This window comes from Octodon degus, unplaced genomic scaffold (assembly GCF_000260255.1).
Source record: "Octodon degus isolate 3935 unplaced genomic scaffold, OctDeg1.0 scaffold00162, whole genome shotgun sequence".
NCBI lineage: Eukaryota > Metazoa > Chordata > Mammalia > Rodentia > Octodontidae > Octodon > Octodon degus.
In genome coordinates this window covers 3,389,426-3,403,203 of record NW_004524738.1, presented here as the reverse complement: position 1 = coordinate 3,403,203, position 13,778 = coordinate 3,389,426, and the positions used below count along the sequence as shown (strand labels likewise).

At 46.4% G+C, this 13,778-nt stretch overlaps 1 protein-coding gene across 1 annotated transcript in view; it reads left to right on the top strand.

Annotated features, from left to right (window-relative positions):
* The window catches only part of Dnah6 (dynein axonemal heavy chain 6), a 296,200-nt gene that overhangs the window by 239,805 nt on the left and 42,617 nt on the right, over window positions 1-13,778 (top strand). The window contains exons 58-61 of the mRNA XM_023702951.1: window positions 3,057-3,221; window positions 5,012-5,079; window positions 7,509-7,689; window positions 9,913-10,092. Of these exons, the coding sequence (XP_023558719.1) occupies window positions 3,057-3,221; window positions 5,012-5,079; window positions 7,509-7,689; window positions 9,913-10,092 (594 nt within the window). The remainder of the gene's footprint in view (window positions 1-3,056; window positions 3,222-5,011; window positions 5,080-7,508; window positions 7,690-9,912; window positions 10,093-13,778) is intronic.

Genomic DNA, 13,778 nt, shown 5'->3' with positions numbered 1-13,778 from the left:
GAAGAAGAAGAAGAAGAAGAAGAAGAAGAAGAAGAAGAAGAAGAAGAAGAAGAAGAAGAAGAAGAAGAAGAAGAAGAAGAAGAAGAAGAAGGTGGAGAAGAAGAAATAATCAGCTAGAGCAAAACTGAGACCTCAGGAACAGGAAGAGGGAGAGGATTTTTTTTAAAAAAAAACAAGATGTAATATGTGCCTGTAACCATTTCCCAAGGTTATTTCAAACTCCATGTACTGCATATATGTAGTATTAGAACAAAATTTAAAAAAAAAATCCCCAGGTAAAATAATAAAAAAGAATGCACTTGTGCTTAAGAAGAGTCAGAGGGACACTGTTGAGTCTCCATGCTCCTTTCTTCAGAAAGCACTTCAAGAATGGGCTTTTTTTTTTTTTTTTCTTTCAAGTAAGGGTTCTACAGGGTCTCACTACACAGATCAGACTTATAGCGATCCTCCTGTTTTCAGCCTCCCAAGCACTGGGATTACAGGCGTGTGCCACCACACCCAGTCTCAATCACTGTCTCAGCACACCCAAGGGACGGGGTCAGCATGGCACACTGATGGAACTCCGGCCACTATGCTCCGCCTAAGCAGGAGCTTTTTTTTTTTTTTTTAAGCAGGCGCTTTAATCCACTGAGCTATTTGGCCAGCCCTAAGAATGGGCTTTCTTCACACTGTTTCCTCAATCAAAAATATTTGAAGACAAATGACAGACAATGCTGATGTGTGTCCTGTAGCTTACAGTCTAGTTGCAGACCGAGGCAGTAGACACCGAGGAAATGAAAGGAGAAAAAGCTCTTGTGATGAGAGCTTGAAAGGGCTAAGTGGGGTGCAGGGAGGGCCAGTCGGGAGATGGCTGGGGACCTAACTGGGCTGGGCAGCTGCAGAAGGTGCAGTGGGACCTCTGTGGTCAGTTTCTGCATGAGGTGAGCCCAGCAAGAAGGGCTTCCCAGGCGGAGGGAACTGCATATGCAAAAGCCATAGGCAGTCATGTGCCGCAAACATGTGTCCATATCACTTTTTCTAGGGCCATAAGCAGAGAAGACATTGGTTAATGACTGTCTTCATTACACTCGTTTACCATCTTATTTTTATAAGAGGCGAAGGTAAACAAAAGCATGGACTGTGAGCCTTGGAAACAAGCCTAAAAATACCTCTGCTTCAGCAGAAATGACCGGTGGCTCAGGGCAGCTTAGCAACTGGCCCGTATGGTGACCAGGATTCATAATTAACCTGTTAGCAGTCAGTAGCATTTGCTGAGTGCTCCCTGCACCCACACTTGGCTCTCAGCATGTTAGCCCATTCACTTTTACTTCAGCAGTAGTGACAAGCGTCATTGTTATCCCTTTTCTTTCATTAAGGAAAATGAAGCATATAAATGTTCAACTATCTGAGCAGCCTTGCCTGCCTAGAAGGTCCACAGTGCACACCGTACTCCCCACGTGAATCACACAGAACACGAGGGGCCCCCGAGCAATCAAGCTTTGGCTTTGACCAACGTGGAAGGTGTTGTAGTGGGTCCCAGGTGCTCCCTTGCACCCCTGAAGCCATAGGAAAGAGGTCTCCAGAGACGCTCGGTACAGTTGCATCAGCCCCCAGTGGAGTCTCAGGCCCAAGTTTACTGTGGGACACAAGAGGTCCCAAGGGGCTCTCCTCTTTCATGGTGGCAACAAGGGACTTGGAGTCCTTAGCATCACCCATCTTGCTGCCTTCTACATTGGCCAGGCTAATGTCTTCAGACTTCAATGCCATATGAAACCAGATAAGTCCATCTCCATCAGCATCTACTAATGAACTGGAACTTCACAATTTTACGTGTGTGTGTGTGTGTGTGTGTGTGTGTGTGTGTGTGTGTTTGGTATAAGGTCTCATAGTGATCCTCCTGTTTTCAGCCTCCCTATTGCTGGGATTACAGGCATAAACCCAAACTCTGGAACTGGCTCAGCATACCTGGGGGCAGAGCCGGCACAGGATGTGGTGCTAGGGATCAAACCCCTGCCCCAGTGCTTGTCTAAGCAGGCACTTACTCCCCTGTGGAACTTCAAAACCACAAAACTGTATCACAGATAAGAGTAAATTCCCTGTCTGGTACCTGACGTAAGGATGTTTCTAAGGATGTTCCTGCAGGCAGCCCAAGTCTTAACCAGCAGTCATATTGGCTTTGAGAGAATAAAAGCGTAACTGTCATGTAGAATGGGACCCCACAGACCTTTTCTGTCATGAGCCATATAGTAAGCATTTTAGATTTTGCAGTCCTCATACAGTTTTGATTTGGAAACATTTTATTTGCTTGCTTTCAGAATCGAACTCAGGACCCCGTGCTTGCCAGGCAGGTGCTATGCCACTGCGCTAACTCCTTGGCCCTTTGTTGTTATAGTCATTTAAAATAATAAAGGGGGTTGGTGAGATGGCTCAGTGGTCTAAAGCACCTACTTAGAACAAGCTAAAGCACAAGGACCGCGGTTCAATCCCCCAGCGCCACATGCCAGCCAGCCCCGCCCCCTGGAGGGCTGAGCTGGCCACACACACACACACACACACACACACACACACACATACACACACATAAATAAATAAATTTTTAAAAAAATAAAATAGTAAAAATGGTTCTTAGTTCAAAAGCTATACAAAAACAGGCTACAGGGGCCCCTATTTGATGTAGGCATCCTATTAGGATGCGGTTTGCCAACCCTTGACAGAATAACTCTAAAAATGAGCAAATTTTATTTATCTGGGGACCCCTGGGACTTGAAACACCCTAGAGTGATGTAATAGACCCAGCCTCTTTCCTGGGTTGTTGTTGTGGGCATAAATGGTGTATCAGACCAGCATAAATGAGTTCTCAGCTTGGAGGAGCTTTATCTCCTTAGACTATAGATGAAAGAATCACTGGAAAACATACACCGTCAGTGTGAGAACATTAATAAATATAAGAGTACTGAAAAAATTGCTCAAAGTATTGAGGCCCTTTAAGAAACTGACAAGGTGATGACAGCCATTTTAATTATTGGTTTTTTTCTTTTTGTTCTTTTGCATGATTTCATTTTGTTTACATTGTCAAGCTCAAGGAAACCCTGGATCCGGCTCTAGAGCCCATTCTTTTGAAGCAAATTTTCATGAGCGGTGGACGGTTACTCATTCACCTTGGAGACTCAGACATTGATTACGACAAGAACTTCAGGTTCTATATGACCACCAAGATGTCAAATCCCCACTACCTGCCTGAGGTATGGGCCACCACTGTGGCCTTCTCAGCCCCATGGGGTTATTATGTGTGATGAGCCTCTAAAGTCTGGCGGGGTTCCCCTGGAAGGAACAACTAATAGGTTCTCCTGTCCTCCCTCCTCCCTGTGCAACTCTTCTTCCCCTATGGTTCTCCTCTGGATTCATTCTGAGCCCTGCTTAGGATTCCAGTCACCTTCTTCCTGCTAGCTGGGACTCCAGCCACCAGCTACCCGCAGGCTCCCAAGCCCGGGTGCCCCTGGTCTCCCTCCTGGCCCACCCTCTTCCTTCTAATCATTGTCTTCCCTCCTGCAGCAAAGACTGTTTGTTGCCCCTGGAGTTGTGACTGATGAATGAATCAGGGCTTACCTGAGAGTCCGTGGCAGTGGGGACCCATAGCATACAACCCCAAATACAGTAGTTACCTGCTTGAAAACTCGTGACTGACATTAGAGGATCCTGAGCTAGTGCTTCTACTTAGAGATGAAGGGTGGAGAGGCTGGCAACGTCCTGCTCCTCTCCTCCTGCTCTTGGAGTCATTGAGGAAAGTCATGTGTGCCCCACTCTGTGTACACCCCTGAGCCACCACGGGGCTCAGAAGAGCCAAGGTTCTCAGGCTGCAGAGTGGAAGGCAATACAGTGGAGGCAACAACAGCAGCGCCTGCCTGCTCTGCAGCCCAGGCTGTGACCCTCTGTGGGTGGGAGACCTCCACTGAGACACACCTGAAGGGCTTCTCAGGGCAAGGACTTCACGTCAGACCCTCTCCCCTTCAAACAATCCTCAGACACATCGTTCCACACAGTGCCACTTTTACTTTAGATACTGGATTTCTCGCAGCCATCTGTCTGCCCTGGACTGTGTTTGAGTTGACTGAAATCGACACCCTTCATGACTAATGTGCACAAATGTCATTAAAATCCTATCTCGGATTTTCCATACCAGACCTCGAGGAGCTTAATTACCCAGCCACTGCCAATGCTGGTGTCAGAGCTCAGAAAAGTGACAGTGTGCCCATTACAACCTTTGATTTCTCCCTCCTTTAACTTTTGAGAGGGCACTGCACCAAGACTCCTAACTGGGGCCAGGTATAAACTGTTCATGGCCATGATCCTCATGTCAGTCAGCTCTAAAGTGGGGACAAAGCCAATACCAGGGATTTGTAACACAAAACGTTCTTAAATTTATTGGATTTTGCTATTGATTTATTCACATGATGTCAGAATATGATGAAAGTGTGGTAACAATTTTCCATATAAAATGTATAATGAGGTTAAATATGTAAAACTACTTATTACCAAGAATAGATTCTTTTTCACAAAGACAGGCTATCTCCAAGTCACTGTAACTTAATTGCCCTAAGTGATTTTTATTACCTCGTTCAGTCCTCACAATTATCCCCTGAATTGTTACTATTATCATCCCAATTTTTAAGTGTCAGGAGCTAAACTTCAGCACACTGAAGGGCTTGTCAAACACCAGACACCCATTAAAGGCTGCAGCTGTAGCTCCAGCCCAAGCTGTTGATTCTTGACTTGCCATTTCAAACCCGTTTCTGCATCATCCTTCCTTAAAACATCACAAAGGAGTCTGTCATTGTGGGGGTTGGGGAGCAAAGGTGCCACTCATCTGGGCAGGAAAATTGCATCACAAGTCAAATGCCACCCGCTGTGTGGGGATGGGGTGGAAGTGTGCACCCGGCGGGACATGAGCTGGACACGTCTGGGTAATGACAAGCTGTGCTCATAAAGAAAGCACTCGCTGTTTTTAACCAGCTTTCCGGTGCGTCTCTTCCAGGTGTGCATTAAAGTCACCATCATCAACTTCACTGTAACCAAGTCGGGTCTGGAGGATCAGTTGTTAAGGTAAAGAGGGAGCATGGGAAGCCGGGGAGGTCATGGTTTCTTCATATTTTGTTTAAAAATTTGGATGAAGAACGTCAGTGTATAAAAGCATCACAAGTAACTCGATCCGAAAGAGAAGCACAGGTGCTCAAGCTCTTCACCGATGGCACTGTTGCTTGTGGCCACCAGGTGGGCCCAGGGTCTCAGGAGGAGCTCAGGGACTTACCCTGAGTTCCCACTGGCTGCTCAGGGCAGGCTGGCAGTGCAGCCCTCTTTTGGCTATGACATCCAGCCCAACGAGTAAGCGAGCTCCTAGGAACTCAGTGCTCCCCGTGAGCAAGGAAAGCAGCCCCTCCGACACCCCTTCTGCTTCACGGGTCTCCAGATGGTTTTCCCTTGTGCTTACTCGTGCCTAAGGTTTCCACCTCACAAAAGTATATTCAGTATATTCTATATGCAACTAAGTTCCCATTTCTCAAAAACAAGATTATGAATTGTTAATATCAATCATCAGAATTAGCCAAAAAGCTCAGCATGTAAAGCTTTTAATATTTATTAAAATAATAATGTTGACTAAACCTAAATATATAGAGAGAAAGAGATAGATAGACATAGTCATATACCACTTAATGAATGATACCTATCATTAGGCAATTTCTGTGTGAAAATCACACAGTGTAGTTACACAAAGACAATTGCATTGCTATAATAATCTTAAAGGTCCAGTGTCATATATGTAGTTGACTTGTGACTGCATTTCACCAACATACATGAACACATGCATATGTGAACATCTGTGTGTAAGTATCTATTGACTCTAAAAGAAAATAACTTTTGGACCAACTTTCAAAAATGGACCGTTGGCTGGAGACATAGCTCAGTGGTAGAGCACTGCAAAAGAATAGAAGTAACTATATAGCTAGAGTGAGAAGAACTGTACCTGTATACGTATATAAAGACTTGTATACACGCATCTCTATGTACATATGTTGAAGTCAGGATTACCCAGACTCACACTTGCTATCGCGAATGACTTTGTGACTTATTTTTCCTTGTTTCTTTTTGAAGTTTTCAGCTGCTAATTTAAATCCCTCTGGGTTAACTTCTTTCCAATTAAGGGGTGTTTCAACACCTTTTATAGCTCTATTCTAAAGGCGTGGCTGACCATTTGGCATAGCAGTTGATGCCGGTGAAGAGCTGCGCTTAGCCGTATCACTGAGGTGCCACAGTGCCTGGGACAAAAAGGCCAGGCTCCCAGAGGAGAGCAAGGGCAGTGCTGAGGTCAGTCAGGAGGGGCAGCATTTGGTGCAAAGGAGACCTGAAAGCCTGCAGCCCCCAGGAGACCCGCGGCTCTGGCACCCCCACTCTGACGGCAGCTCAGTGCCCCACCCCCTCTGCTGAGCTCCCCTGTTCCTTGCAATTTCCTCCGGGATCCTCATCGTCCTGTGGTTGGACAAGACCCCTTTACAGCTTGGAGGAATCCTATGAAGCCACCCAAACAGCCCGACTCCTCCGCCTTCTTTTCGGCCTCCAGAAACTCTGGCCCTTCCTCTGCTTTCTAGGCAATCTTTCTTGATTCCTAACTTACTTCACTCGGTTTGTGCTTCTATCAAGCTGTTTCCTGAGCTCACTTCCATCATGAAAATTGCCTAAACATCTCTCTTCTGAAAAAGTTGTGTATGCAATTTAATCTGAGATGATGGTTTCTTACTGTCTCCTAACAGTTTTAAATTGTCTGCATTCTGCATGTGCGTAACAAATAAATGATGAGTTGTTGTGTAAGGTAATATATCAGAGTGTGTTGTGTAGCTCTGGAGCCAGCTGACCCAGGCACACGACTATCTGTCTCTCATGCCTGTGTCTCCTCAGGAGTGACCCACTTCTGGGTCTAGAACCATGGCATCTGCTTCACAGAAGCTTTTAAAAAATTAAGAAATAATCCATGAAAACCTCCTATGGAGGTGGGGGGTGGGGCACAGGTAGGCTAATGAAGATGAGCTGAAAACAGAAGCCTGGGGGGAGATCAGCAAAGGACAGCAGCAAGAAGCTTAGGTCTGCATTTTAGATGTAGTCGCCCTGACTTAGATGCTCATTCCGTGAACAAAGAGCCATGTAGAAAAACTGTAGGGTTGGCTAGGGAGGTAGCTCAGCAGTCTAAGCGCCTCCTGCCTGGCAAGCGCAAGGACCCAAGTTCGATCCCTGGTAACACATGCCGTGCCCACCCCAGAACCCCAGGCGCACTGAGCTGGTCACTGAAACCAGGCATGCTGGTGCATGCCTGTAATCCCAGCACTGGGGAGACAGAGACAAGAGGATCACTATGAGTTCAAGTTGCATAGCAAGACCCTATACCAAATAAATAAAAGATTTTTTAATTTAAAAAAAAAAGAAAAGAAAAACTGTAGGGTACTGACAGAGAAAGAACACAGGCCTGTCAACTTCGCTTCTAGTGACGTGGTACGGCTGGAAAGACCAGAGTTGGAAGAACAAAGAGTTCAGCTCATCGTGAGGATCAACAGTGATAAAAACCAGTTGAAAGCCATCGAAGACAAAATCCTAAGAATGCTCTTTACATCTGAAGGAAATATTTTGGACAACGAAGAACTCATTGACATGCTCCAGGAGTCCAAGGCAAGTGAAATGGTTTCAGTGCTGCAGAAGGTGCAGTATTCTGCAAGTTATGTCTACAGCCTTTGAGGGTTCTGCAAGGGTTTTAAAGCAAGAAGGAGGGCCGGCCAAATAGCTCAGCAGATTACAGGACCTGCCAGCAGGCTCAGGGGCTGATTCCGTGGGCCTGTGGGGGGGGGGGGGGAGGCACTGAGAGGACAACTGAGACTGAGGGTGGTGGCCTGCGCCTATAATCCCTGCTCCTGGGAGGCTGTAAATAGGCAGATCACTACAAGTTCTATCTAGTTGTGAGATCCTGAACACCCTGTAGACCCTTTCCCAAAATACAAAAATAAATAAATAAACAAAGCAAGAAGGAAGATCACCATAGGCCAGCACTAGCTGCCAGGCCTCCTCACCAACAGAGAAACTGTAGAGAACAGCTCCTCTGCCTTCTCTGCAAGTTTAAAGCATAATAAAACAAAGGCCTGGGACAGGACACAAATTGAAAGGGACAAACACACGCATATGATTACATTAACGCCCCCTCTCACAGGAGGCCTCCCTGGTATTCCCAGGAGAAATGACTCCTGCTCTCCCAGCTGCACTCAGGCCTTATCCAGCCTCTGTTACACAGCACTTGCTGCTGTTTACCTGTGTCACAGCTGCCCAGTCACCTGTCTCAGCTCTTCTGGGAGGTGGGCACGTTCTGGGCTGTGCCACTCCAGCAGTAGGTCATCTTGACTTTCCTTCTCCAAGGGTTAAGCACCACGGTTACACACAGCTGGGGTTTTATAGACATGTGCTAATTGTACAGTGAAATTTTACATTAAATGTGTAATCCTGTAGTGAACCATTTCTCAGATTTAAACCATCATTAAGAACTATAGGGGAAGAAAGAAAAAGAAAAAAGGAAGTATAGGGGCTGGAGCCAGAGCTCAGTAACAGAGCACTTGCCTAGCAAGTTTATGTCCTGTCCCAAGCTTAGGGTCCTGAATTCAATCTCTCACACCACAAGAAGTAGAAGGAATGTATACGAGAAACCCATGCAAGGAATTCTTACCATTCATGAGAACAAATATTTACCAGAACAACTCCCTTTAACTTCCCTAGACAAGGAGCACATTTGCATATGTTTTCTGGCCCTCACTGATGGAATGTGGTTTACTGTTTGCATCCTGCAGTTTCTTGAGAACCTGGTGTCAAAGCAACAGTGAACAGCAATTCTGGGCTTCACCTTTCCTTCCTCTCTTTTCCTTTATACGTCCACTGGTCTCTTTATCCTCCTTTCAGTCATTCCTTGGATTTTTAATTTCTGCCAATTCGTTGATAGCCTTGTGTTTGGTTGACTTTTTTTTTTTTTTAAACCAAAGTTTTACATGCAGACCATTTAAAGAAGAAAAGCTTTCTCGTAGGCCCATTATGACAAACAACATTCCTGCCTTATCAACACACAGGGCCAGACTCGGCTCACACATACACACACACCCTCCCCCTTCCCAAGCTAGTTGATATAGGGGAAAGAAACTAGCTTGGGAAACAAGCTACCTGGGACAAGTTTGTGTTCTCTAAAACCAAAGAATGAATTTTAAGAACAACAGAGGTTAAGGGCAGAATATATCTACTGAGGGAAAGAAAGCTTCTGTCTGAGAGGGACAGAAGGGGTCCTGAGTGGTATGCCAAAGAATCTGCCTTTTCTGAGGATTTTTATAGAGCAAAACCATGAGGTAAGGTGAAGTGAGTCTAAGGTGGAAACATGGGAACTCACACATGACTTGGGACAAAACTATGGTCAACCAGTAATGTCATAAGCACAATTGCTCAGGTAAAAGTGATTAAATCTGGATCAAATGGGAAAGCAAGTCATGAAGCAAGTGCACAAGAATACGGAACAGGGCCTCTACCTGTAGGGGGTTGGGTTAATGACTCTTCCAGATTTTCTCAAGGTGATTGTTACCTATTAGACTATCAATCCCTGATGCCCATCCCTAGGGAAGTACATGACTGCATTTGTCTACTCTTTTGTCTTGAGGTCTGGCGCACAGCAGGAGTGCCTCTCTCTCCCACAGTTGCAAGTTCCAAGCTATCTTGTCTTCCATACCGTCACCTTGACAAGACAGCTCTGTCTGACTGCCTGTAATATTTCTATGTAACTCAGCTGCCTACACCACTGTGACTAGATATATCCCAAAATTCTCACCACTTTGCTGAAAACACGTCCTAAGAACTCGCTGTGTGTTTATTCAGATCACTTCCGGGGCCATCAAAGTCAGGCTGGAAGAAGCAGAGTCCACGGAGCAGATGATCAACGTGGCTCGGGAGAAGTACCGGCCAGTGGCCACTCAAGGTTCTGTCATGTACTTTGTCATCGCGAGCCTCTCCGAGATGGATCCTATGTATCAGTACTCACTGAAATATTTTAAGCAGGTAAGTATGTTGTTGTTATTGATGTTGTTGCTGCTGTTGCTGTCGTTGTTGGTGAAATTCATCCCTTCAACTTCCGTTTAAAGCCTGCTGCAGAGAATGCAGCTAGCAAAGAAAGCCTCCCAGGAGTTTAGGTCCAGACACATGTTCAGGATCACCCAGCAGATCTCCTACAGGTTCTGCGTAGTGTCTGGAGAGCCAGAGAAGAAAGCTCTTCATTTCTGGGCTTCCTCGGCAAACCCTCGCTGCCCCTCTTGCCTGTCTTTCTTTTGTCCTGAGTCTCAGCGCTTTTCCACACTTCTCGGCAGCAGCCCATTTCCTTTCCTTAACTACCAAGAACAAACTCCCTGTTGCAAAGTTTGCAGGCTCGTCACACAGCAGAACTTACCAAATATCCCCAGCTGCCCCACTGGGACCCCGCTCACCTCCATGAACTCCAGGCGCCAGTAGTCTCTGGCCTCCAAGTCATCCCACACATGCCTCCCTGGCCCAGTCTTCCCCCTTATTGCTTCCTTCCCTCCTAAATGTGTTGCCTCTTTTATTAAAAAAATAAATTTTAGGGCCGGAGAGATAGCTTGGCAGACTAAGCGCCTGCTTACGCAAGCTCTGGGACCCCAGTTCAATCCCTGGCACCACATGTTGTGCTGGCCCCGCCCCCAGGCGGGCTGAGCCAGCCACCATGTCCAGGGCATGGTGGTGCACATCTGTAATCCCAGCACTGGAGAGGCTGAAAACTGGAGGATCACTATGAGTCTGTAGTGAGACCCTGTACCAATGACATTATGGTACAAATATATGAATAAAACAAATATCTGAATAAATTTTATGGTGTATATTCAAGGCATGTAACATGTTAAGGAATACACAAAGGTAATAAAAAGAAAAGGGGGGGTGGAATTTCTGTAATGAAGCAAATTAACATATCCACCACCTCACATTATTTTTTGTTTTTATGGCAGAAGCAATTAAAATCTACTCACTAACATGAGTTGCATATGCCATACAGCTTTATAACCTAGAGTCCTCATGTTGGGTGGGCATCAGATCTCTGGACCGACCTAGCACCCCACATATCTACTGGGCTACCATGTCTCCCCCAGCTCCCTCTCCAGCTTCCTCCTCTACCCGCTGCCCACTCTCACCATGCATTTTGTACCCTTTTCTGTGTGGAGCAATTGAACTTACTCTTTAATCTTTCTGATTCTCTATGCTCCAAATCATGAACCAAGCAACAGAGGCCTCTCTAAGCATGACTCAGAGCAGAAAGCAGTGGCAAGCTGTAGAATTACGATCTTTCCCCACAGCACATCTGGCTCACACACCTGGAAGCCAGGCCAGCAAGGCCTCGGACATTCAAAATCATTCTGCCTACGTAGGGATTTAAATGGAATTTCAGTTACTGCTCACTGACCTTGCTTAGACTCTGTGGCCCAGCCTGTCCCCGTTCCAGCTCTCCAGCCCTGCCTCTTCTCAGCCTGTCTCTGCATCAGCCCACAGGTCCATCTGCATTCTCTGGACTCACTGGGCACTTATGTATCTGTGGTTCTCCCTCTGTTGAGAATGCCCTCGCTGCCAGCCTAGATGCTGTCTTTTTCAGTAAAGCCTGATGCTCGAGCTGCACGCGCTAGGAAGTGATGAGGCCGGACATCAGAAATGGGCCACTCACATGGCTGGGCCGTTGACCACCGCAACCTCTTCATGTGACTTTGCCTTCTCAATTCCAAAAAGCTGAGTTCCAAGAAGGCATCTCCCCAAAGCCAATGCACAGAGAAAGTGAGGCTACAGCTGCAAGGCTTCTTCTATCCTAGCCCTGAATGCCATGCAGCGGTATGCTGGTCAGCCAGGCCAAGGACAGCCAATGGGAGAAGGAAGATCTTGACTTCACCTCTCAGTGGGCAGAGTCAGACAACTTCAGCACCTCTGATACACCTCATATTGCACTTACACCATCTTTCCTTGGGAGCCCCCAGCATCCCAGTGTCCCCTAAAGTACCTGGCACCTTGCAGCACTTTCTGGGTGTTTCATAAGTGCTGTGACTATTTCCATTTCTCCTCAACTTTCACACAATTCTTGCCGAAAATGAAATAGGCAGACATGTTTTATGACACCAGACAAAGCTTAGTTTTTGTCTAACGATCTTAAGTGGTACGATTGGGGCTGTTGCAGCAATTGGAGCTGCGGGGGAGAACAGAAATGAAGAGGGTAGGGAAAGGAGCATTGCACTGCGGCACTCGCTTTCGGTCTACGTATTTACATTAGCAGCTTTTCAAAGTCATCTGCACTGGGGTCAAACCTCAGTTCCTCTTGGCAGGATTCATGTGCTCCTATCTCTCTTCCCTCCTTTAGGTGGCAGGAATAAAGCCGAGCAAAGCACGAATTAGCAAATCCCTTAATGCCACCTAGATGACTGGTAACACCTTCCTTATCCTGAATGTTTTAGGATTCGTGCTTTTCAAGGTTTTAAAATCTTCTTCAAGAAATAACAGTGGAGATGTTTGAAAAGTATCGCAGCCTGCGAGATAAAGGGAATATGAGATGAGTCATCAAAATCAAGAAGGTTTATGATTTGGAAGGGAAACCAGAAACCCAAAACAGATTTGTGCACAATAACTCTGGCCAAGACATGCTCTACCAAAACCATCTGTAATTGCATTTCACATGGAATTATTTGAGGGCTGTTTTAAGATTTGGCACCAAACATATCACATTCTCACTGGTCTTTAACCTCTCTGCATCCAGTCAGGTTGCTAAAGGGAGCTCAGTCCCCTTCAGAATGTGTTCAGAGAACAACCATGTTGTCCTTTGTTGACCTAGTCTTCAGCAGAATCAACAAGGACTTTCCCAGTGCTCTACGCTAATTGTGTGCTTCCACCAAGCCCCTCTGATGTGAGGGAATGGAGATCCCATGTGGGGAGGAGACTGACACCACGAGGCTTCTTTCCCATAGTGCTCCATCATCTTAGCAGATGGGATGGGGAAAGAGAAGCCTGCACAGTTGCAAACAGTGTTCTCAAGGAGACATGAAGTTCCCAGCCCTGCTCTGCCTTGGTCCTCAAATTGGTTCCAGTTTTTGGTCTGTTTTGATCTGTGTGATCCCCGTATGGGCAATGTGTCTAGATTCCAGGAATTGACCAGACACCACCTCACCTCTCCCCGCCACCCCCCGGTCCTCTCAGGTTATGGATCCTGACACTACAGCCAGAGCTCCCTCTGGTCCCCGGGGGAACCTCCCTGCTGTGTTGTCCTGCAAGACCCCTTTAGCCCATGACTTCAGTCAGGCCCATGAGTTCAGGGTTTGCTTAACTTCCACTCACAGATAGAGGTCTAGAGAATATAGGGATCTTCCTTCCTGCAGCCCAACATTACAGCAAATGGGCCGAGCCACCTCTCACCCTCCAGTGCCCAGCCCCACAAGGTCATCACCTCTGCTGTCTTCCTGGGACCCGTGTAATATGGGACAACTTCAAGGGAGTCTGATTCCACACTTTCCAGGTAGTAAATAAAGTAGAAGTCTTCGTCAAGATCTGTTTTTGCTACATTTCAAAACAAATTCTAGCATATTCTTTCCACACCCTAAATTGGAAATATGCTAAGGAGGGTGCATGACCTCACCTTCCCCTTCCAACACCCAGAACTGAATTTAATCAAGCCTGAGTTAAGGGTGTTTTTAAAAAGAGAAAGAAAGAAA